This window comes from Micropterus dolomieu, linkage group LG22 (assembly GCF_021292245.1).
Source record: "Micropterus dolomieu isolate WLL.071019.BEF.003 ecotype Adirondacks linkage group LG22, ASM2129224v1, whole genome shotgun sequence".
In the NCBI taxonomy this organism is placed as follows: domain Eukaryota; kingdom Metazoa; phylum Chordata; class Actinopteri; order Centrarchiformes; family Centrarchidae; genus Micropterus; species Micropterus dolomieu.
The window spans coordinates 263,708-288,019 of record NC_060171.1 but is presented as its reverse complement, the minus strand read 5'-3'; the positions used below and the strand labels follow the sequence as shown (position 1 = coordinate 288,019).

Genomic DNA, 24,312 nt, shown 5'->3' with positions numbered 1-24,312 from the left:
ATCGTTAACATGTACAAACTGAAATCGATCTGATAAATAGGACTTAAACCAGCTTAGAGCGGTTCCTTTAATGCCAATGAAATGTTCCAGTCTCTGCAATAGGATCTGATGGTCAATGGTATCAAATGCAGCACTGAGATCTAATAAAACCAGTACAGAGACAAGTCCTTTGTCTGATGCAATAAGGAGGTCGTTAGTAATTTTCACCAGTGCTGTCTCTGTGCTATGATGAGCTCTAAATCCTGACTGAAAATCCTCAAATAAACTATTGCTCTGTAGAAAGTCACACAGCTGTTTAGCAACTGCTTTCTCCAGAACCTTAGAGAGAAATGGAAGGTTAGATATAGGTCTATAGTTGTCTAAAACATCCGGATCAAGGTTGGGCTTTTTCAGAAGAGGTTTAATTACAGCTACTTTAAAGTACTGTGGTACATAGCCTGTTGATAGAGATAGACTGATCATATCTAGTATAGAAGTGCTGACTAAGGGTAAAACATCTTTAAGCAGCCTAGTCGGGATGGGGTCTAAGAGGCAGGTTGATGGTTAGATGAAGAAATTATTGAAGTTAGTTGGTAAAGATTGAGTGAAGCAAAACAGTCTAAACATATATCTGGTTCTACAGCTGTTTCTAAGGTTCCTGAGTTAAGAGATAAGTCGGTGCCAGTTGAGGGCAGGTCTTGGTGAATTTTGTCTCTAATAGTTAGAATTTTATCATTAAAGAAGCTCATGAAATCGTAACTACTGAGAGCTATGGGAATACTTGGCTCAATAGAGCTGTGACTCTCTGTCAGCCTGGCTACAGTGCTGAAAAGAAACCTGGGGTTGTTCCTATTTTCCTCTATTAATGACGAGTAGTACGCTGCTCTGGCATTACGGAGGGCCTTCCTATAAGTTTTAAGACTATCTTGCCAAATTAAACGAGATTATTTCACATTGCTGAAACGGCATTTTCTTCAAGTGTAGTCCTTTGGGAAATGAGTTAAATTTGCATGTAAATACTTGACATAACCCTGAGAAAACTGTGAGCAGGGTGTGATTTTACTGCATTTAATGAACTTGAACAACCTTTGACACAGTTTTACAGAGACAGATTATTCATTAAAGATCATTGAAAATATTTTCTTCCTTTCGTTATTTCCCCCCTCGTCACTGTAACTGAGATCACATTTCCACCTTTTGAGTTTCATTAAGAGTGACGCTCTCTAATCAACCTGCTCAGCCATATGCTACCTCTGTAAAGTAACTTTGGTCGTTGGCTTCTTGTTGCAGGCGGTTGAACGACCCGTCCATCGTCACACCTTTCTCCAGAGATGACCGAGGTTACACGCCGCTGCACGTCGCCGCGATCTGTGGTGAGCAGCTCATAACACACACGGGTAAAACATGGCATACTTTAACGATGGGATTTCCAATCGACATGTTAAATGTGTGTGTTGTAGGTAAGTCTCAGCTGATCGATCTGCTGGTGCGTAAAGGGGCGCCGGTCAACGCCACAGACTACCACGCCCTCACACCGCTGCATCTGGCCTGCCAGCGGGGATACCAGGGAGTCACGGTGAAAACACACTCACACTCTTGAGTTACAGTAAAACTATTTAAAGCAGCATAATAGATATTTTTATAATACAAATTAATCAAATAACAATTTGAAGACCGTGTGAAAGGTGTCACTGGAACTGATGGACCTACAGTGAATTATCAGCTGAATATGCAGCTTCACTCAGTTTTACTCAGCTTTATTGTGAGTTTCAGCTCATAGTTTGTGTCCAGCTGTTCTGGCTCACTGCCAGAGCTCTCAGAGCATCGTTTTCAGAGAAGAAGCTGTAAAAAGCCACAGTTAGAGAGCAGCTGGTGAACATGGTGGAGCATTTAGCAGCTGAAGAGCCAGATATATCCCTCAGGGGGTGGTGGAGACCAAACACAGAGTTAAAAGAGAGAGAATATGGACTCAACTTCATCAAGTGACCCAAACACGACTTCAAATGAACAGTCATGTTGCTCTGTAGCTGCTAGATGTGGAAATAAGCAACTGTTCAACATGTCAACTTAAAAGATGAAGTGAAATGAAATATTAGTGTTCACAACTTGTTTCTGCTTCCCCCAGGTGGCCAAAAGAAATCAGCCATTGCAGGCTCAGAGGATTATTTATTATTAACTATGATTTAACGCGATGATCTAATTGAGATTCATACCTGGTTTTCAAGACAGACCTGACCATATTAGCAGCATGTTGACAGAGTAGAGTTACAGACATGAACACCAAACACACCAAAAATACATTCCAAGACTCTTAAGATGCACAATTAAAAAGTGCAACAATAAGAACACATGTTGTCTAATCGTGTAACTGTAAAGATCTTTTTTCAGATTAATTTAAAAAACAATGGCAAACCTGCTGTATAATACTACTAACATACATTAAAATTTACTAATAAAAAAATCTTCTGTCCTCCAGCTGCTGCTGCTGCACTACAAGGCCAACACAGACGCTCAGGACAACAACGGAAACACACCGCTGCACCTCGCCTGCATGTACGGACACGAGGACGTAAGTCAAACACTCACTTTGTCTTTATCAAAACCACCTTTATACAAAGCAACATGTATACATGCGACTGAATTTGTCAACGAACAGAAAATCTATTGGTCCTTCTTTTAATAAATCATTTTTTATGAAATCTTTTTGTAAAATGATGTTAAATTATTTAGACCAAGCAGTTAATTAATTGATCCATTGATGCAGAATGTAATGGATCCGTTAATCGATGTTTCTGAGCTCTGACGGCGGCCGTGCTGTGTTGTGTGTCAGTGTGTGAAGGCGTTGGTGTACTACGACGTCCAAATGTGCCGTCTAGACCTGCAGAACGATAAAGGGGACACGGCGCTGCACATGGCGGCCCGCTGGGGCTACGAGGGAATCATCCAGGTGCTGCTGGAGAACGGAGCGAGCACGGACATCTTCAACAAGAGCAAAGACTCGCCGCTGCAGTGTGCGCTCAACTCCAAGGTCGGCAGCACACGAACAGACTGGAACTGTACCAAAATGTTTTGTAGTTTTCAGATGTTTGGCCCTGAATATATTTTCAAACTGTGGTGAGCCTCAAAAGGAAGCCAGATACAGGTCTTCACTTTAGAGAACTTTCAGCAACAGGTAACTTCAGCTATTCTGGATCTCTGTGTTGAGGCTCAGCTCGTCAGCATTTTAGGGCAAGCCAGTCGTATCCATTTTCATACGCTGTCTGGATTTCTTTCCTTTTTGTTGTCTGGACCTGCACTTGGTGGTCAGAGTCAATCAAAACCAGCTGAAGTCAATGGAACCCGAGCGTCATCCGAAGCTGCTTTCTGCAGCTTAAACACTCAAAATGACGACCTTTGGAGTCCAGCAGTCTCTGTGAACAGCTGATTAAAACATTTATTACCCCGTTAACACAGAAGAGACCAGGCTGAGTCCGCCTGTCACCTGGGACAGCTTCCCTTCTTTCTTCTGCTTCCCAAAATACTGTTTTTATTAATCTGAAATAAGTCGTAATTCCTCACTGATTGTGCATTATTAGCAGATTTTAACAAACAAAAGCAAAGCATAATTTGAAGTAAAGCCTCTGTTACCCTGGCTGCTTATTATGGAGTGAAAAATATGAAGCCAGAGTTTCTGTTCCTAAAGATTTGAACATTTGTTGAGCGTGTCGCTGTACTTATGTAGGTTGGTTAGAAATTGATCTGAAATGCTTGTGCCGCCCAGATTTACAGACACGTCTTCATTAAGGCCGTGGTATAATTAAGAATCTAAACAAACAGGCTTATTTACAGCAAATGTATGTATAAATAATGACAATCAAGTAAAATAACTTACTCTGAATGGGCAGTTCTGCATTTTGAGTACTTTTACTTTTAAATGCAGGACTATGACCTGTAAGAGTATTTTCACACTTCACTTAGTACTTTTACTTGAGTAAAAGATGTAAATACTTCTTCCAACCCTGCTAATAGTCATGAATATTCAACGTTGCAGAGGAATCGGAGGCTTTAACACCAACGACACACAGCGGTGCTGCGGTCAGACTTTGAAGCTGTTTGTTAAATGTGGGAACCGACCGACAGAGAGACGTAATACAAGCTGCTGGTCACCAAACATCATCCAAGCTGACATTGTTTTCATGTTTCAGAGCTCTGTAGTTTAACTAATCTGATCAGCTGCTGAGCGGCCGGGTCGTGGGAACAGAGCTGACTGATCCTCTTAGGCAGGATTCATCCCGCAGAGAACCTGATCTCAGATCAGCTGAAATAACCAGAACAGATTCTGAAACATTTTCCTACAGCAGCCGCCTGCCTGAAAATAACTTGTGTGTTTTATCTTCTTGTAGATCCTCATGGTGTTGCAGTCGACTCAGAGCGGCCGGCAGCGCAGCGGAGTCGATGTGAGTCTGATTTTCCTCTCACCGGCGAACTGAAGGGTCAGAGGTCACAGTCTCCAGACCTGATGAGTTCATTCTCAGTTCATTCAGTGTGGAACAAGAGTAGAAATTCCAGTTTTCTGCATCATACATAATAAAGTTTTCTACTGCTACAACTTCTGCTTCAGCCACAGGAGTGTTTTCAATGATTAGATATATAGCTCTTTAAAAAAGTTAAGGATCTGGTTGTAATACCTGAGCGTTGTTAAAGGATCCAGCAGAAATCCAGCATCAGATGCAGCAGAACAACATGTGAACAGAAAAAAAACTACAAATGTTTAGTTTCTGAGCATTTCTCCCCATGAAAACAGACTTTAGGGTAGATTCAGATCTCTGTTCCACAGTCGTTTTTTGCAGATCTTACTGTTTTCAAATGGAAATAGATTTTTACACCTGTTGAGTCTGACGGTTTGAAGTTTAAAGCCTCAGTGACAAACCTGTACCGATACTGTATCTCTGCGTCCTCCTCCTCCTCTCAGTCTCCCAGCCGATCCCCTCAGGCCTCAGACTGCAGCAGCCGTCGCTCCTCCGTCTCCAGCACCTCCTCTCTGGGCTCCGAGGCCAAACCAGAGGAAGAACGGGTCCGACACAGAGAGGTAACCTGACACTACAGCGAACGCTTCCAAATCAATACGGAAATGCATCAATTCTGGGGGAAGTAATAATAGTCGTAATAAATGAAGTGTAGTAGCAGTTGGAGTATAAACCGTAGTACCGACCTCCACGAGAGGCCCCCTCCGTGTGTTTGACTGGCGCCGTGTGTGATCGACAGGTGGAGAAGCTGCTGCGTGCCGTGGCAGACGGGGACGTGGAGATGGTGAGAGCAGAAGCAGTGCACGTCACATTTTCTCCGTCTGTTCTGTAGAAGTGCTGTTTTCATCTGTGTGTGTGTGTTCAGGTGCGTTACCTGTTGGAGTGGATAGAAGACGAAGAGGAGGATGAAGGAGAGCTTCGGTCCGAGGCTCAGCTCTGCCACCCGCTGTGTCAGTGTCCGAACTGCGCTCCCACTCAGAAGGTCTGACAGAAACTACGTCTGAGTTGACGCGTTGACGGTGAAACGACACGCATGCCGTTAATCTGATGCTGTGTCTCCTGCGTGTCTCGCAGCTGTCTGTCCTGCAGGCCGGAGCGCTCGGCGTTAACAGCTGTAACGCTGAGGGTTTCACGCCGCTCCACGTCGCCGCCCTGCACGGCCACTCCGCGCTGGCCGCCCTGCTCATCCGCCACGGAGCCAACGTCAACGCCCGCACCAACATGAGCGCCACTCCGCTTCACCTGGCCAGCCAGAACAGCCACATCCAGGTAGGAGGGAAGCTACAAATACTGCTCCTGAGAGCGGGGCGGTTTGTCAGTTAATAATAATCATTTTTTACTTAACCAGGTCTGTCACCGAGCCTCAGGCCGACTCATACAGAGCAACACTCTTTTAAATGTAGGTCTAATTTCAGTTTGTGGTAACGCATCTGTCCTCTCTGACTCACAATAAACAGACAGCAGCTTACTCTGTAATGAGCAGCACATTGAGATTCTGGGGACAGGTGCGGTGCGACATAACTTTAATTTACATGGTAAAGGTGAAACATTCAGTTTGTGGCTAGTGTACATGCTGCAGGCACACTGATTGTTCCATTTGAGGGCCCTTCATAAGCTTAACAGCTTTAATTCAGACACTCTCACATAGAAATGCAGGAAAGTAAAGTAGAACATAATTAGAGTAATTGTGGAAACGGTTACTTTTGTCACGACGTTATTCAGCCGTCTGTTGATTTTGATTGACAGGCTGTTGTAGGAGAGGATATGGAGAAATGTTCTATTGCAATATTAAGATGTATTGTGACGTACGTTTTCTAATTGATGCAAAAGTAATATAATGAGAAAATATTGTCATGAAGAAAAAAGTGCACACAGTGATGTTATACAGCCACAGATAATAAAGGGAAGGCTACCTCAGCGTTCAGCAGTCTCACAGTATTTATCATCATGTTGTGTCACTCTGGAGTGTATCCAGTATATACCAGGGTCAATTACTTGTTACTTTCTGTACATTATAATGGGATTATCATTACTCAACTAATAAGGTTTTAATATGAAATCTTACTGAAACCTGGAATGGATGCAGAATCATCCTCAGGGCTTTCTAAGGCAGAGGTTTGCTGGTGCTGTGTTACACTGCGTTGAGCCGTGTTACTGATACTGATGTGTTATGTTGAAGGAGGTCATCCTGATATCGCTCACCTAGAAAATGTCTCTTTCATGCTTTAGGACAGGTTGCCTGGCACCACCTTGTGGCAGAAATACAGCAGTACAGAAAGGAAGATGAATCTGTGGATATTCTGTGTTCGTGTGTGTGTGTGTGTGTGTGTGTGTGTGTGTGTGTGCGCGCGTGTGTGCGTGTGTGTTCGTGTGTGTGTGTGTGTGTGTGTGCGTGCGTGTGCGTGCGTGTGTTTAGGTGGTGAGGTTGCTGCTTGAGTGTAACGCCAAGCTGAACAAGAAGGATCACTATGGCAATACACCTCTAATACAAGCCTGTCTCTGTAGAAACCTGGAGACGGTCAGCATCCTGTTACAGGTACTCACTCTGCACCCCTTCCTGGTAACCCGTCGGTCTCGTGTCTGATGAATCAAGTTAAATGTTGTCACATTAAAGACCAGAGCCGCACATGGTAACACATGAAGAGAGATGTCTTCTTCTGCTTTTGTGTCTTTTCAGTTGTCGTCCATTGTCGACAGTGAAGAAGAAGTTTTCAGTTCCTTTACTTAAGTAAAAGTATTAATACCACACTAAAGTACTCCACTACAAGTAAAAGTCCTGCATTTGAGATTTTAGTCTCAATGAAAATCACCTGGTTAAACAAAGTAAAAGTGTGTCAGTATCATAAGTATTTACATTTACTTAAAGTAAAATGTTCCTGTCAGTTCTTCTTTGTTATATCAGATTAATATTCCTGCTGCATTAATGTGGATGTTGTATTTTACTGATTTGACTGAAGTTTACGGTTGAGCTCCTTTTACCTCCTTTCAATCCTGTCGGGTAGTTTAATCTACAGCAATGCATCATGGTCTATAAGATCATCATATGTTTGTAGCTTTGTGGTCCTGTAAGAAGCACGTATCTCTAAAAAGTCAGACAAACAGCCTGTGTTCAGTTTTCTGATGATGCATTTTACAGCTGATCCGAAGGGGCGTTCAAGAGTTTATTGGAGTAGAAGCAGCACGAGAAGTTCAGGTATCTTCAGTTTGTACAAACACTGGATTGTTTTGAGTGCGTACACCGATCGGACAGCTAGCAGACCTGAGGAGAAACATGTGTTAGTTTGAATCGGATACCCCACCTTTCGGACAGTGCTCGACTAAATGTGTCTACTTATATACCCCCACGATGCCAACGGCATGATGCTGTGCGAGCATCGTGGTGCTTGCTGTAAATGTCCGTCTGCTCTGGATAAAGCTGTAAGGAACATTAATGTCAAAGACGTCTGAGTGACAAGAAGCCGTCACTTCAGAAGTCGCAGCTTCTGGAAGACACTGAGTTCTGTTTGATGACCGGATGATCTCTGTCTGTGCAGAGTAATGCGCTGGTGAATGTGGTGAACCTTCAGGGGAACACGGCCCTCCACGAGGCGGTGCGCGGCGGACACCAGGCGCTGGTGGAGCTGCTGCTGAGGGGCGGAGCCTCGGCCGGCATCAGGAACAAGAGGCAGAGGACGCCGCTGGACTGCGCCTACGAACTGGGCGGCAAGGTGGTGCAGCAGCAACACTGAGGCACAATTTAATAAACCGTATGTTTAGTGTGTCGGGGTGGAGGAGCAGAACATGGAGACTCACAACAACCAGTACACACAGATTCTTTCTGAAACAGCACGTACAAGTGATTTAAGAGGAACTGTCATGTACAGATTGGACATGAAATCATTCTACCTTAATCTAAATCAATTTGAAGTGTAAATATGATGTGATGAACTAAAATAAAATATATAACTAAGACAAACTTAATGGAAAATGAATATTCTGTTCACCATACTGGTAAACTGGTGAACTTTTTTTACATTTCAGTAGTTGTGGGTTTTTTGTCGACAGCTTCCTCAGGGTCTTTATGAAGGTCTTCTGTTGCACCTGACAGTGAACCATCACCTAATCTAAGCTGTAATATCAACAAAAAGACAAAGAGAGTTCCAGTGTTTTGAAGAATCATTTGAAATGAGTCAGAAGTGAGCTGCGGTGCAATATAAAACAAAGCATTGCTGAAGGTCAGAATGAGCAGTAACACTTTTCTTCTGCAGAACACGGAGATCCTGAGAGCTCTGCAGAAAGCGTCTGGACTTTCTCCCGATGCTGAACCAATCAAACTCCTCTCTGTGCCCAAAGGAGCTCTGGGTAACGAATATCAGATTACTGCATTAATGCTGTCCACTCTGCCTCCAAGAGAAGGTGTAATTTATTTCCAGCTTTGGAACAAAACGATGAATCCAAGCTGAGTTTTCTGACAGACGGCATGTGTTATTATCAGATCAGATTTTTAGCGAAACTTTTCAGATTATATCTCAAATCCAGCGAAATTCCCAGTCAGTCATTGAGGATTTTCTTCCCCTTGTGGCCGCCGCAGCTCATTCGTTCGTCCAGTGCCTGAGGCTGCAGGATCACGCAAACGGCAGGAGGCAGAAGTTGTCCCAGACCAGGTCAGCAGGTGGCCTCTCAACAAGCTTCAGGACTCAGATAAGCAAAATAAAATGAGTACTTAACTGTGTTTGAATGTGCTTTGATTCAGGATTCAGCAGATGAAGAAAGGTTCCTCTGGTCCTCCACACAGGAGTTCAGCCCTGAACCAGGTACACTTAGGATCCCTGTCTGTTTTCAGCCATCGTGGCTCTGGAAATGTAGATTTTTATATCTCATCAACACCGATTTTTTGACAGAAATCCTAGAACACACGAACATTTAATGCTAACATGTTGCTGTCTTAATAGCTTTAAACTCAAAGTACCGCTGAGACTGATGAAAGTAGAACCATGTTGGACTCTGTAGTGCTGAGATGTCCCAACATGGCCACCGTACAGAGGATAAACCCGTTAGGCAACAACATCTGCTTATTTCAATAAAGTTGTGAAACTAAGACCTTCCTCTGGTGCCGCCCTCGGTAGAAAAGTATTGTAGACGCTCCTGTTTTTAAATATTGTTCCTTTACGACCTGAACTCGGCCCCGGTCTTCTGGTCTGATCTTGATTTTTCTTCCCAGGGGAATCCAGACAAGAGGAGGTTGAGGCGAGGGGAGACGGTGGAAGTCAGCAGCCCCTCAGCAAGCCTGGACGCCGGGCCCCGGCTGAGAGAGCGGCCCCTGGGTCGCTGTCACACCCTGGACTCAGGAGAACAAACGCCGGAGCAGCCGGAGCAGCCGGAGCCGACACAAACTCCCCAAACGACTCCGACGCCCGGAGTCGGTACACAGCCTGACACCGACGATACGCACTCCGCTGACGACTCTAACTGCAGCAGCGGCGGCGAGGCTTCCCCATCCTCGCCGTACAATGTGCCTCCTACACACACCTCAACCAATGACCGTGAGTCACGTGACCCCACCGAGCCGTCCGAGACCAGCCGTCAGAGTCCCTGCCCTCTAAATGGAGAGCTGGAGTCGTCCGGCGACCGGACTCATAACGATAAAGAGGCTTTGCAGTCAGAAGGCGAAGACGGAGACTCCAGTCCCACCTGCCCCGCTGACCTCCACCCCACAATCCAGACTGATGGAGGCGATCAGAGAGACGCCACCCAAACACCAGAGACGAGTCGAATCACGGAGGCGGCGACTGAAATGGAGGCGCTGTGAGGATTTGTGATGATGGAGGAGTCGCACAAAAACTGAAAGTCTGCCAAAAGGTAAAACGAAAGCACACAGCTGGAGATCAGATGTGACAGCGGCTCCAGCTGCACCTGAAAACATTTCTTTCAACGCTTTTAATCCTGCAGAAACAAAGCAGACGTGCAAAATCGAACACGGTTAAAGAGTCGGTTCACCCAACTTACAAGACAATATATTTTCTCACTTATCCCTGCTGCAGATAAGTTTGGTTTCAGGATCAAACCGTGTCCCCCGTTACTCTGGATCGTCCACAGAACACACAGCCATTTTCATACGGACTGTTTCTTTGGTAGGAAGTAGTTGAAGTGAAAAATCCAAAATGACTGTGGACGTTGCCGTTTAATCATTTAAATGACACGTTAAACGCTGTGAGAAGCACAAACAAAATGCCCATTCACCTCCGTTGTGTTGGTGTGGAGGCACAAGGGGGAAAAAGCAAAGACCTTCATCAGTCTGAAGACAAATAAACCCAACACTATCTGCACAGCAGGAAAGTGAGAAGATGTGATCTTAATTTGGGCGTACTGTCCCTTTAAAGTCACAGTGACACTTGTTTAAATGCAGTTTTCTGTGTTGTGTTATGTCACCTAATAGCAACCACAAATGTCTAAATTCCCTCCTGGTCACAGCTGATGTTTGAACACAGCCGACAGCTTCCAGGAGCTTTTTCTGTGTCAGTAAATTGACTCAGGTGACAGAAAACAGCAGAATCCATTTCAGTTTTATTTTGTTAAACTAAATGTGGATCAGTTGAACCTAGGTCTGAACGTCCCGCCTGTCTCATCAAATCCAGCTACCTTTCCTTCATAGTGATTTACTCTTGTATTTGTTAGTTTAAAGGGAAAAGAGCATCGATGCTTTAGAAGACGCTTTATTGCACCCAAATTCCCCAAACTACTAAAAACAGCTGAAAAAGATTTTGTACATTTCAGATCAGATATTGGGGAAGAACCTTTTGATTGATCATTTCCTGCATTATGTCTCAGCTCTGCGTCCTTAAAACAGCAGCATTTCACTGTGACCGGTGAGCGGATGTTGTGACGGTAACCTGAACGGACTTCCTGCAGCCTGAAGAGGTCTGCGGCCTCAGTGGCTCCTCCTCCTCCTCTCGCCTGAGTTTAAAGCACTTTTTTCTTCTTCAAGCCTTCAAAAGAAAGAAAAAGGGATGCAAATGGATGTTATTTTGGTTGTTGCTTTAGTTTTGTTTCGAGTGTCTCGACTGTAGCTGTGGAGCAGCAGACTTCATTTTTTGTTTTTCTTTTACTTGAATACTAGATGTTTGTTGGCTCTTCCTTCAGCACCGTATTACTCCACTTATATTTTTATTGGGATAGTTTTATGTTATTTATGACCTTAGTTGATGGTCGTGTGTTCAGAGAGGTTCGGCTTCTCCTGAACGTTAGAATGTGTTATTTCTCCACATAGAGCAAGTTAAAGGATCGCAGAGCTGGTTTTTATAGCCGTTAATAGCAAATCATATATTTTACCACCCTGCTATTTTCAAAATCATTTCCCTCCTTTCAACCATTGATTTTAGTTTATTTCTGAGAGAATCAGCTTGCGGAGACTTAAAACCTGCTGCAGGTAGATGAGCCCTCGCAGCCAGAGTTACATTATCACTCCAAGAGTATATTTAACACAGGAGTGTCCTGACCAAGAAAGCTGCACATGGATCAAATCGGTTAAAAAATACCTGATAAAAAATCAAAAGAATACTAAAAGGTCACCATAATAAAAAGAAATTAAATAGCCGTAAACAATACCAACCCTTTATGATGCATTCAAGGACACTGACAACAAAAAATGACTAACGTAATATGAAAAATGATGAGAGAATGAACGTGTTTGTTTCATCGCATTTCAAACGTGTTACTTTTCTGCAGTCTGCTCGGTCCAAGCATCCTTGAACGCACCACAAAGGGAAAGTCTTAAAAACAGCCGCTGTAATGCCAAGATTTTGACAAGTGACAAGAAAAGACTGGAGGATAATTTGGATTAGCGATTTAGTTTTTAAAGAAAAATGATTGTCCAAAATAAAAAAGGTTCCCAGCAAATTGTAGTTAACAATAGAGATTAAAATTATTAGCTGATCAATAATTTAGTTGACCACCGGAAAAGAAGCGGCTGCTTTTCTCTGTTTTATAAAAATTTAAAATGAATATCTGTACGTTTCAGACTGTTGAACATAAAGTTTTTATTTTGGGATCTGGGAAATTGTGATGAACATTTTTACTATTTTCTGCCATTTAATAAACAATTAATTGATTAAAAGAGAAAATTAATTGGCAGAAGAATTGATATTTAGTATTTGATTTTTAGTTAAAAACAAATAAATTAGATGAACTTATTTTTACATGACGCAGCTGGTCAGATATAATGCAGAACAGTAAAATGCATTAAGTTGGTCAATATGATGATCTCACATTCACTTTTAAGATGGAGTATTGATTATATAATTCATTATTGATGGTTTCAAGTTGTTTTTTCTGAGATGAACTGAACGCATCGGCAGCCGGCAGGTAGATCGAGCTGATTATGTAAAACATACAGAAGTTAATCAGCAAAATAAAACATGCAAAACCTCCAGTTTGGTCCTTTAACGTCAGAAGATGTTTCATCTTATTTAAAACGGCTACGTTAGAATATACGAGCTGCAGTACTGTATAAGTGTCCCCATCAGTGTTACTGTTCACACTAACGTCGCGTGTCCACTTCACGTAGTGTGTTTGATTGCAGACCGTTTCGGTGAGGATGAAGCTTCGGTTCAAACTGACCTCGACCTCTTTGGGCCTCTGTTCTTTGAGTGTTGGTCGGCGTTTGTTTCCACTCTCCTCCGATGTGACAGGACTGACTGAGTCTTTGCGTTTCAGTGTCAAATTGAATCTGAAAGGATGTCAAACGCAGTCAGAAGTCAAGTCTTATTATTTTGTACCACTGTTGTTATTTTCAGGTTTGGATGTTTAACGATGATGTGAATGTGCCTTATTTAATTCACGCCCAAATAACCAATAATAAACCGTTGAGACTAATTTATATTTTTGTCAGTGGTGTTTTTTTTTCACTGAAGAAGTTTAAGTAACGTTAAACACGTTGGCAGTGTTGAAGTTTAATCAGACCACATTTCTGTGACAGCTTATTTTTATTTTAATCATGGTGCAGCAGATCTAACACACACACACACACACACACACACACACACACACACACACACACACACATTCACACACACACACACACACATTTTGTCTCCCTGTTTTAAAACCTCAGCGACAGATTGTACTGGATTTTCAAAAACCCACTTTACACTCAGAAGCTCAAAGCTGTGTTGCTGCTGCACAGTTTGGAAAAACACATTTTCACAGACTGTTCAGATTTAAAAATTACTCTTTCGGAGAGTGGGGGAAATCAGTGCCCAGATCTTTATTGCTCGGTCGAGGAAACGATTTTACCACAAGGTCTATTTTGATCGTATCACACGTTCCTCAGCAGATGGAGTTGGTCCCGTTATCATCAGAGAGAGTCCAGCACCAAGGTGCCACTGAGCAAGGCCGAACCTCTAACTGCTCCCCGCTGCACAATGGCTGCCCTCTGCTCCCAGTTAGGAAGGTTAAATGTAGAGAACTAATTCTGAGTGCATTGCACTCACCAGGAGGAAACATTTAAACTCATGTTTGGGTCCAGTATCAGGCAGTTTGGGTTTTCAGTGAAATGACTTGGAAGAATCTAACTTGCAGCCGTAATGAGAGCCTGTTGAATCTTCTGATTGCTAAGGAAAGGTGCTTCTGTGGGTACATCCCAAGTATCTTATTTGACATTTCCTGGCTCCTCACTTGAACCGGAAGTCGTTGAGGTCTGCCATCTTGCAGGCGGTTCCAAAGCTCTGATTTCTGCTCTGAGGATTGAGGAGCGAGCTCGGAGGAGCCGTGAGCGAGGATACATGAGAGCAGCTTTCACAGAAGTCTGCTCTCATTTTGGATATCAGCTAATGATAAATCATGACATCACTGCAGTTTCATACCGGAGTAAAGTCTAAACTAGAGTTTAATATTTGATTTGATTTTAGATTCACCGTCTAGTTAAAAATCGATGTTCATTGTAGGTCTGTCCAACAAAAAAGACCACAAACAACTTTCTTCAGTTGTTGGAAAGATTTTTCTTTTCAAGATATATTTTCCCCATTAACTTTTATTAGACAGTTAAAGTCAGAGAGACAGAATCATTTATTGTCATTTTGTAGAGTAACACGTGAGGCTGATATTTCCTGAGCGTTGGCTTTAAAATGAGCTACAACATTTCAATTTCCACTGAAACATTTGGCCTAATAAATCATTTCCAATATTCCAAAGACACCGCGGTCACATTCTGGGTTCCTGGGCCTTTGAGCAGGACACACAATAGTCAATAACAGCAGGTCTAATCTAACACCATTACTGGCTAGCCTTAAAGCATGATCATCCATCCATCCATCCATCGTCAACCGCTTATCCTGTGTACAGGGTCACGGGGGGGCTGGAGCCAATCCCAGCTAACATCGGGCGAAAGGCGGGGTCCACCCTGGACAGGCCGCCAGTCCATCGCAGGGCCACACAGAGACGAACAACCAGTCACGCTCACACCTAAAGACAATTTAGAGTCACAAACTAACCTAGGCCGCATGTGTTGGACGGTGGGAGGAAGCCGGAGGTCCCGGAGAGAACCCACGCAGCCACGGGGAGAACATGCAAACACTGTCATTTATAATAATAAAAATAAAGAATGAATAATACAGAAATGTCAACCTGAGAAAATCGTTCAGTAAACACAGCGATAGAGAAGACTTCTGACTTGACAGTTGTCCAGAAGACACTCATTGACCGAGGAGAAGCCACAGGTTATAGAGTGAGATTGAGTTTGAAACTCCCTCCCATGCTCTCCATGTGTTTTTATTTTTTATCCTGCAGCCCTCTGGGATTTGTTTAAATATAAAGTGAATTACAAATAAAATGCATAATTATTATTCTGCTAGGCAGCAGACATTATACATATGAAAGTTATAACAATGGTAAATAAACAGTGGAGCAGTGCTGAGGATGAATTAGAGATATTCTAATATTGTGTGACACATGGATTTTTGATTTCCATGAGCTGTAAACTGTGATCATATAGATTAAAACAAACAAAAGAGGCCTAAAATATTTCACTTTTATATATTAAAATATAACAGTTTTAAATTGCAGGGAGAAATTAACTTTATCTGCGATATTCTAATTTTCTGAGATGCAGTAAAGTAGTGAAGACTGCCGTCTCTGATCAGTCCCAGTGGATTCTTCTTCACACCTTTCCTTGAAGTGAAAGGAGTCAAGGAAAGGTGTTTAGGAATTCGGCCGCAGCCCTGAGAATAACCGGTGCGCGCGCCCCGCCGCGTCCCTCAGCTCTTCTTCCGGGGTCGTTCCCTGCTCAGTGGGTCAGACTGCCAATATCTCAGATTCATTAAGAAGATAAAACATCCGAGCGGAAAGTAGTTAGAGGTGTGTTTGCAAAAGGTGAGTCATGGAGGTTAGAAACAACAACAACAACAACAACAACCACCCGGAGCTGCATGTCAGGGTTTTAGCGTTAAAATGCCAACACACGAAGATGTTGCTGGTTAAACGTGTTTATTCACGTTTAATGTCATTCCGGGGGAAATAATGGTTAATTGCGGGTCTTGTATGAGTTAATCTGTCAGGGGCGGAATATTTAAGATGAAAGATTCGTAGCTAAAAGATTTGACAGCTAGCTGAGCTAGCTGAGCTAACAGCTAACGTTAGCTGTTAGCTGCTGAACATTTGTTGTCATAACGTCCCCGTTTGGTACCGAAACGTATTAACAGCTACTTTATTGAAGTTAGAGGATTTACCGGGAGCTAAATGTGGCTGATTCATGCGGTTTAAAGGCCCCGGACATCGGGTGGCTGTTGGGGTTGTTATGCTAATGTTCTAAGCTAGGTCAGATATTGTTGATGTCTGCATTTTAAACCACAATGAAAGCGTTAGCATTAAGCTAAGCTAGCTGTGCAGCTGCTGGAAGAAGAATTCAGGTCATAAAACTAGTAATAAAACTTCCCTGTACAGAAACAAACTCTTTTACAACTGCATTAAAGATGTTAAGTGAAGGTATGGAAGTATAATCAGAAACTTAAAGTATTGAAACTACTCAAAGCAGAAAGAAAAAGGTTGTACTATTATATATCACGAGTATTATTATTATTATTACTCATGCATTCATGTAAAAGCCGGATTGTACTGTTGTATATTATTTATCAGACTTTAATGATTATTTCACGATTAATCTGCTGATTATTTTGTTGTTTTTTCTTGTTCGATTGTAAAAATTCTGAAAATAGTGAGAAATATTGTCACAGTTGGCCAGAACCCAAAGTGATGTCTTCTCAATCCCTGTTTTGTCTGTTTAAATCTAAAAATGATTCAAATCACACTGAAATAATCAAAAGGAAAAGCAGAAAATCTGTGAAGCTCAAATTTTTGTACTTTGCTTAAACGGTTATCAAAATAGTTGCCAATTACATTTCTGTCAGTCAGCTGATGTACTAGCTGCTCTGTTGTGTAGTTTAATTTATATGCTTTAAAGTTTTTGTGTGCAGAACACTTCCTTTGTAAAGTAACTGAAGCTGAAAATTAAGGGAAGTTAAAAGTAGAATATTTCCCTTTTTGAGATGTAGTGGAGCAGAAGTAGAAAATGGCATGGTAAGAAAATACTCCAGTAAAGTACAGATACCTCAGATTTGTACTTAAGTACAGTACTTGAGTTAATATACTTAATATACTATACTACTTATAGCTACTGTCCACCACTAGTCAGCAGAGTACTCGTTTAATGTTTTCTTTGGCCAGCTTCAACATCTGCATTCTCCCTGTTTGTGAGTAAAGAAAGTAATTAATGTTTTTACAACCGTGAACTAAAAACGGGGAAAGTTTATCAGGTCCTAGTATCACACTGGTCGTGGTTTGACTTTAGCTCTCTGAACTTTTCTCTCTGCTGTGGACAGAGATGTGAGCCAGAGGCGAAACAGCTTGTGGCTTCGTGGAGCAGCTGGAGGAGAAAATGCTGTAAAGTAGAAGAACTTTCAAGTAAGTTTCCATCTTCATCCTCACTGATTTAAGCTGAACCTCGCTAAGATTCATCTTCACTGGGATGTAGGGAAACAATACTTGATTGTCTTCTGATTCTTGACTAACTTGACATGCAGCCTTTTTTTTTTATCACGTTTAATATTCTTTGACAAATACATAAAGGATTTTTGTGCCTGTGTTTGTTTGGTTTGTGCTTATATTTATGATTTTATTCTTTCTGTGAGAGGAACTACAACAAATGACTACGCTGTAAAACTGTTTTGAGCTGTCATAAATCGTGACTTTTGTTTTCAAACAAACTGAAGATTTTCTTGGACGGACTGAACTGCAAAGAGCCCTTTGGTGGCTTTCGTACTCTTTCAGAGCGCGTTGCACGCAGACAAGAATGACATTTTGAAGGAAACTGAATAATTCTAATAACATTTTTATGTTACAACACATGTGACGATGTTCACAAGGTTCGTTTTAAAAAGACTTCAGTGATGAAATATATGACTGGAAAAAGATTATTTTATTCCAGCAGAAAGTAACGCATGCCGGCGCACTTGTTCTTTACATATTGTTCGTGTCTTGTCTGTCTCTCTGTCGGCGTTTCCTGTTTCCTCCGGGTACCACACAAACGATTTAAAAAGTGGCGGGGGCATCTTCTGTGCTAATTTCAACCACACTCGTGACACGAGATCTTGTCACCCCTAATTATTATGAATATGGAGCTTCTCACAAAAATCAGTGTCACTGTCTGACTTTAGCACAAAATATTGGTTATTTGCAGCTGAAATTTCCAGTTATAATTATCTTTGAACATATAAATACTAACTTTAACCTGCCTTTCCTCCTCTGTTCCCTCCATCAGGGCAAGATGTCCTCAGGCCACAGGCTGAGAGATGTGGAGCAGCAGCGCCCCCTGCTGGACGGGGAGGAGGAGGTGGAGAGCAGTTTGCAAAGCGATGCAAAGCAGCTCTGGTTCATCCGGGACTGCTGCGGCATGGTGTGCGCCTTCATCACCTGGTCCCTGGTCTTCTTCGCCGACTTTGTGGTAACCTTCGTCATGCTGCTGCCCTCCAGGAGCTTCTGGTACGCCGTGGTCAACGGCGTGGTCTTCAACAGCCTGGCTGTGCTGGCGTTGGCCTCCCACCTCCGCACCATGCTGTCCGACCCGGTGAGGAAGCTGACGGTTTTAAGGGAGGCCTGCTGGCTGTTTTCGGGTTCGTTGCAACTAACTTGTCCGTGTTTCCTCCGTGCTCTTCTCAGGGAGCCGTTCCTAAAGGAAACGCCACCAAAAAGTACATGGACAGTCTGCAGCTGAAGCCGGGCGAGGTCATCTACAAATGTCCAAAATGCTGCAGCATCAAACCTGAGAGGGCTCATCACTGCAGGTCAGTTTAAAGCTGCCGAACACAAAAGCTGACCGCAAACAATCTATTCAGACATCCAACAGAGTCAGAGCACCATTATCGTCCCACTGCATGACATTGGTTTCAATGTCTTGTAAGCTGCTAACTACGTCTGACTGCTGTTTGGTGCTGAGCAGGTCGGGTACAGCGGGTTTATCTGAGCTTGTTTGATGAACCACACCACCGACACTGAACCAGAGAGGAAACTGCCATAAAACCTAACGAGGATCTAAAAGCTTCTGTAGAGCTGCAGAGTTGGTGATAATTCTCTCTGGCTTCAGCACTATGAGCAGCGCCTTCTGCATCACACGTTCTCATTTGTTATTCATCTGTTAAAGATAAGGAGCGGGCAGCCCAGGTGATTGTTTTGAGCGTGTTAAGAGATAATAAGTTAGTCTAGTCAGGAAGTAATACTTCCATGTTCTCTATTTTTCTTCTGCAGTATCTGTAAGCGCTGCATCCGCAAGATGGACCACCACTGTCCCTGGGTCAACAACTGTGTCGGGGAGAAAAACCAGCGCTTCTTCGTCCTCTTCACTGTAAGTTCACTTACTGCCGTGGCCACTTATCTGATTTTCTTGCTCTGAGGGACTTTCGCAGAGGACAACCAGAAAACTGCTACATTTTTTGGAAAACGAGAGATGAAAGGAAGAGACGGGAGGGCTTGTTGCATCGTTAAATGACTCCCATATTCTTTTTTTCATCTCCGACTCCTGGAAACGAGTCAGTCTTCGTCTGCTGACTGAGGAAGTAACCATGGTGACAAATGTGTGTGAATAGAGTAGCCTGTGTTCAGGTCTGTGTTTGGAGCTCAGACGCTCCACCAAGTGTTAGTTACACTTACTGACTGCAAACCTTTCAGGTTACAGATGCAGCACTGGGCGGGTCTATAGGCCGCCGAGCCCCCAGAACGCTCCTAGTTTTTCCAGACCCTCATCGTTTCAGCTGACGTGGCCACACCTAAGTGACAGAAAGCAAAAAAAGGAAGACAAAGAAAAGGGCAGGGGAGCTGTCGGATACCCGAGGGCCAAGCTTTAAACACCTTCTGCGCTGCCTGTATTTGTGCACATTGTTAGCCATTAAAAAAAAAAACATTTGCACCTTTTTGCATTCAACGGCGTCTAAACTCTGTCGCTCATGTGGGTAAATGATAACGGGCTGAAACTGTATTTCCTGGTACATGTTTTCTGTCCACAGATGTACATCGCTATAATCTCCAGTCACGCTCTGGCTCTCTGTGGATACCAGTTCGTCACCTGCGTCAGAGTGCAGTGGAGAGGTGAGGCCTGAAAACCGCTGCCCTGCTCATTTAAACTTTATATCAAATGTTCTTTTATCCTCTTCCCGTTTTTCTTATTTGGTGCTGCGCATCAAACCTCAGTCCAGCTTTGGTACGTTCAGGAAAGGCTCTAATGTCTCATAATTAACAAATGTCGGCCTCAGATGTAAAATTCATCTTTGATCAGATAGCTGCCGATTTTCCTTTTTGTTCTCGTACAGGCTTGTACTCTTACTGTGTTTTTCTGTGTCCAGAGTGCAGTGATTTCTCCCCTCCCGTGACGATGATGCTGATGATCTTCCTCTGCATGGAGGCCCTCCTCTTCCTCACCTTCACAGCCGTTATGTTCTGCACTCAGCTCCACTCCATCTGCAACGACGAGACGGTGAGCGCATAAACGCGGGTTCTGCATGTTCTACTGTATTATAAGTAATTATCACCACCCCCGTCTGTCCTGTGAGGACGGATGTAATACAGTATCATCCGTGTGAAGGTTACTCTGCATCTAAAGCTGAATTTCTACTTGATGCAGGAGGCTAACAGCAGGAGGTTTGTGTTTGAATGTCTGCAGCACTAGATGGATGCATTGAACATGAGTAATGAACATCCTACTATAATTATATTCCACACAGTAACTGTGTTTACAAGTTTGTCTGCATGCTAGATGCAGAATAATTGATTTCTCATGTTGTCTTCACTCTCAGCTAGAAGACCCTGTTTACTGTAGGAAGGAGTCTGTCTAACGGGTTGTGCGTCTGTGTTTTAGGAGATCGAGCGTCTGAAGAACGAGAAGCCGACGTGGGAGCGTCAGACTCGCTGGGCGGGGCTGAGGACGGTGTTTGGAGGGCGGCCGTCGCTGCTGTGGATCAGCCCCTTCGCTGGACTCAAACTACCGTCCCTTCTCCCGAGGCGCACCTGGAAGGGCGGGGCGGAGTTCTCCGTCTGACCAGCTGTCATTCAAACGCTGCACAGCGGAGTGAATCCAAATAAACCGCTGTGGCGGTGTTTCATGGTGCTGATGAACCTGCAGAGACCCGCTGGGTTTGTTTTTACCTGTTGGCTGTTTCTGAGCCCCAGAAAGCAGGTTCAGACTCTGCTGCAGTGCCCAGAAGCCAGATGGTCTCTCACCTTCCTGTTAGGTGGGGCAGCATCATCCCGACAGTCAGAATGATTCTCCTGGACGTGTGGAGAATCTTTGGACAGAGTTTCATCCACATGAATCAGACTTTAAGTTTTTTAAAATCTGCTCATTAAGATGCTGGATCCTCTGAGAGCAGTTACTGACTACAGAAATCATTTTGTGTTTGTTGACGTTGATCAATGAAATGAAATATCAAACTGATAAAAATGATTTAAGTGACATCATCTGGTTAAAGTGGAGATTTCTTCACATTCAGTGTTTCTCACCAAAAAGTATTGTGCTGAATGTGTTTTATCCCTCATAAAATACTTGCAAAGCCGTTCACTGGAGGATTCTAAAGGATAAATTCAGTATTTCTTTATCATTTTGGTGTCAAAATGACTGTTGGGTAGAAAAAGATTTGGAATCTGCGCAGTAGATCGTTTCAGCCAGCTGCTGCTGCAACATGTAGCAACCCGGTTAAAAGAGGCAATCTGTGGCAGGAAGACAGCGGTGGAAATGTGAGTAAATATAGTTCCTCTACAACCACCTCTCTGAAGCATGAAGCTTCTTCTGCACAGACTCCAAAACGTTTTGTACCTACTAATCGTTTCCAAATCCAAACCTGTGAAAATAGAGTCCAGGTTTAGAAATACCAACATTATCTTTAAAATCCTGTATTGTTTGCATCCATGTTTACTAGCGTGCGGTCTTCTTCGTCTTCTCTGCGTTTTGTTGACTCGTGTTTCTTGACTGCTCCTGTAGATCAGAATACTGTAACGCACGGCCGTGCACGAGACAGACAAACTGCTCCGTACTGCTACTGGAGGTGTAAAACATTACAGGGAACCTTTAAGAAATCATGTTAGAAAATTAAAAGCGTGCTAAAAATAATCAAACCACTTTTTTTTTTGCTTCCTTACAAGTAATATGAATCAAAGGTTTTTTCTTTCCTTATAAAGTCACATTTGTTTTTCACTTTGGCTGATGTGTTTCCTCAGGATAAACCCATCCGATTGGGCCTAATGCAAGAACTGTTGCGTTCTCATCCTAAACGTCTCTTTGTTACTGCGCAAACATGTCAAATGTCTTGGTTCAACCTGATGAACGACTCCTTTACACCCTCAAATGGTTATCAAAGACAGCCTGTTCCAAAAATAGAACTTATTTATTAGAAGTTTTGCCGTTGGACATTAAAAGAAAAAGGGATAGTAAAAGTTGTTATGCCAAAATAAAATAATAAATGCCAGTAAAATCTTGTTGTCAAACCTTTTTATACATTGAGAGCACATCACACTGATTATTGTGTCGTCCAGATTGAAATCTTTACATTATGTACCATTCATTTAAATCAATGTATATTTTTCACAATAGTTCATGTGAATCTGAGTAATTGTACATTTATCTTCTGACATTTCAGAGCCTTTTCTATGCCCCTTTGTTTCCAGACACTTAATAAATCGAGTTCCTCTCTACCTCTTTAAAGCATCGAAGCTTTTATTTGTTCTCCTGGTCGATATCTCTGACGTGGTTAAATGGACTTCGGCTGTTCCTGCTCCGCAGAGGATGAACACTTTTAGGTTTCGGTGAACTCATGACTTGTTCTTTAGCAACATCCTCAGGACAATCTACATGTTTTGCTGCACTGAAAATCTCTGTACAATACACTTAAGCATCAAGGCATATTATTCCTAGGCTGCGGTTGTTAGCCATGCTAGCAGCGTAGCTCCAGGGATGACGGCATTGGTCGGTCTGTCCTCCACTTTGGTCCAGACTGAATTAACTCGACAACTAGAGAGCGACACATTCTTTCACAAATGTTTGCAGAAGCAGTCCGCATGCCGGTGCTATATTTCATACACCTGTGACCATGGGCGTGATTGGAACACCTGAATTCAATAGTTGTCCTAAAACCTTTGGCCAGTATAGTTACCTGCTAAACAAGAGCATGTTAGCATTTAGCAACTAGCCCGAAGGGCCAGTTTGTTTGTTTTCTGTTGTTTGTTTCTTTTTTTAAACCTGTCCTGCCCAGCAGCCTGCTATAGAGTATGATGAGCTGGATACCATGTTGTGCCAGACAGATTAGAGTATTAATATACTCCTTTGTCATTGATTTGTCAGCGGGCCGGACAGGGGGGCAGACACGGGGATGGGGGGCCACAAACAGACAGCACAGAGGACAAGACCTGCAAGAGAAGGGGGATGGAAGGTGGGGACAACAGGGAAAAGCAGTGGGAAACACCAATTGCAGAAAGCAACCAAACCTGCAATAGAACAGAGAGGGGGGGGAGTTTGTAAGCACAGCCACACAGAGCTGCAGACATGGTTGTAGACTCCCTGTTTCGGGTCTTTGTGGAGTGTCTCTGGGGTCTAGATTTAACCTGACCCTCCTCTCCCCTAACATGTCTTGAAAACCCTAATGTCTGCCTCTTTTCACTTCTGATTACAGCTCAGGGTCAATCACAGTTGGGCGGTTAAGGTATTTGGGAGCTGTTTCTTCTTGCTTGTCCCTCGTAGTGAAATTATTGTGTGGTCAGACCTTTGTTCCCTCCTTCAGTCCCTCTCTGCAGGGTTGGTTTTTGACTCCATCTGTGAAGGAGGCCCAGTTTTCCCACTGACGGAGGCAGCAGTTTGGTGCCAGTTAATCATTTCTGATCTCTCCACGCTGCCTCACAGACTCGACCCTCTACACCTTTCATTTAGAGAAGCGGTCTCCATCTCTTCAGACATGTTTCCCTGCTTATTTCTTGTCCTGGTGTTTTGGGGCCCGGTTGGCGGCGGGCCCCTGACAAACCCCCACCCCGACATGACGGACCAGGAGCTGTTCTGGGGCAGCGACCAGTACGACTTCTCCGTGGTGCTTCCTTCTGCAGGGTTGGAGTGTTTCTGGCACTTTGCTCACCGCGGAGAGAGATTCTACGTGAGCTTCACGGTGAGAATCTGAGGCCTCGACACGTTTCTCTCCACATCAGCAGGTTCATAACGTTAACAAAAACAATATTTCAGGCTCTCTAGAGTTCTCAGATTCTTTCATGTAGTATAGTAGCATTTTTAAATTCTATTCAAATATAGTTATTTTATGTAGTATTTTATATATATATA

The 24,312-nt window shown here is 43.2% G+C and overlaps 3 protein-coding genes and 1 long non-coding RNA gene across 7 annotated transcripts in view; all 4 read left to right on the top strand.

The window, feature by feature from the left end:
- ankrd27 (ankyrin repeat domain 27 (VPS9 domain)) overlaps positions 1 to 13,338 on the top strand; it is a 36,287-nt gene extending 22,949 nt beyond the window's left edge. The window contains exons 14-29 of one of the 3 annotated variants that reach the window (XR_006822767.1): positions 1,270 to 1,352; positions 1,440 to 1,555; positions 2,456 to 2,548; positions 2,810 to 3,007; positions 4,362 to 4,415; positions 4,931 to 5,047; positions 5,224 to 5,268; positions 5,350 to 5,466; positions 5,559 to 5,753; positions 6,901 to 7,020; positions 8,018 to 8,191; positions 8,732 to 8,825; positions 9,055 to 9,127; positions 9,217 to 9,277; positions 9,685 to 10,322; positions 11,292 to 13,338. Coding sequence is in view for 2 of the 3 variants with exons in the window: in XM_046037370.1 (XP_045893326.1) it covers positions 1,270 to 1,352; positions 1,440 to 1,555; positions 2,456 to 2,548; positions 2,810 to 3,007; positions 4,362 to 4,415; positions 4,931 to 5,047; positions 5,224 to 5,268; positions 5,350 to 5,466; positions 5,559 to 5,753; positions 6,901 to 7,020; positions 8,018 to 8,191; positions 8,732 to 8,825; positions 9,055 to 9,127; positions 9,217 to 9,277; positions 9,685 to 10,272 (2,128 nt within the window). In the remaining variant the exon portion in view is untranslated. Of the gene's footprint in view, positions 1 to 1,269; positions 1,353 to 1,439; positions 1,556 to 2,455; positions 2,549 to 2,809; positions 3,008 to 4,361; positions 4,416 to 4,930; positions 5,048 to 5,223; positions 5,269 to 5,349; positions 5,467 to 5,558; positions 5,754 to 6,900; positions 7,021 to 8,017; positions 8,192 to 8,731; positions 8,826 to 9,054; positions 9,128 to 9,216; positions 9,278 to 9,684 lie in introns of all 3 variants that reach the window. The other 2 variants (XM_046037370.1, XM_046037371.1) reach the window with 2 other exon arrangements.
- Positions 13,339 to 15,682: 2,344 nt separating this feature from the next.
- Positions 15,683 to 22,685, top strand: LOC123962147 (palmitoyltransferase ZDHHC7-like). 2 transcript variants are annotated; one of them, XM_046038091.1, is made up of 8 exons: positions 15,683 to 15,827; positions 17,333 to 17,414; positions 18,271 to 18,576; positions 18,669 to 18,793; positions 19,254 to 19,350; positions 20,009 to 20,090; positions 20,345 to 20,475; positions 20,857 to 22,685. In XM_046038091.1, exons 3-8 carry the CDS (start codon positions 18,277 to 18,279, stop codon positions 21,034 to 21,036), a joined length of 915 nt encoding a protein of 304 aa, XP_045894047.1. In that variant the 5' UTR covers positions 15,683 to 15,827; positions 17,333 to 17,414; positions 18,271 to 18,276; the 3' UTR covers positions 21,037 to 22,685. The 2 variants fall into 2 exon arrangements, with proteins under 2 accessions (XP_045894047.1, XP_045894048.1); XM_046038092.1 differs by having other exon boundaries at positions 15,717 to 15,812.
- Positions 19,361 to 19,937, top strand: LOC123962148. Its single transcript, XR_006822875.1, has 2 exons — positions 19,361 to 19,579; positions 19,674 to 19,937. It is a non-coding gene; the product is annotated as an uncharacterized LOC123962148 (long non-coding RNA).
- An 840-nt stretch (positions 22,686 to 23,525) lies between the features above and the next one.
- LOC123962142 (transmembrane emp24 domain-containing protein 6-like) overlaps positions 23,526 to 24,312 on the top strand; it is a 56,349-nt gene continuing 55,562 nt past the window's right edge. The window contains exon 1 of the mRNA XM_046038079.1: positions 23,526 to 24,142. Coding sequence (XP_045894035.1) covers positions 23,939 to 24,142 — 204 coding nt within the window. The 5' untranslated portion in view covers positions 23,526 to 23,938. The remainder of the gene's footprint in view (positions 24,143 to 24,312) is intronic.

Excerpts from the sequence above, each read along its gene's own strand:
- LOC123962147 (XM_046038091.1), top strand. The coding sequence starts at position 18,277 with ATGTCCTCAGGCCACAGGCTGAGAGATGTGGAGCAGCAGCGCCCCCTG. Across the intron at positions 19,351-20,008 it reads GCTTCTTCGTCCTCTTCACT|ATGTACATCGCTATAATCTC; the intron begins GTAAGTTCACTT and ends TTCTGTCCACAG. Across the intron at positions 20,476-20,856 it reads CCATCTGCAACGACGAGACG|GAGATCGAGCGTCTGAAGAA; the intron begins GTGAGCGCATAA and ends TCTGTGTTTTAG.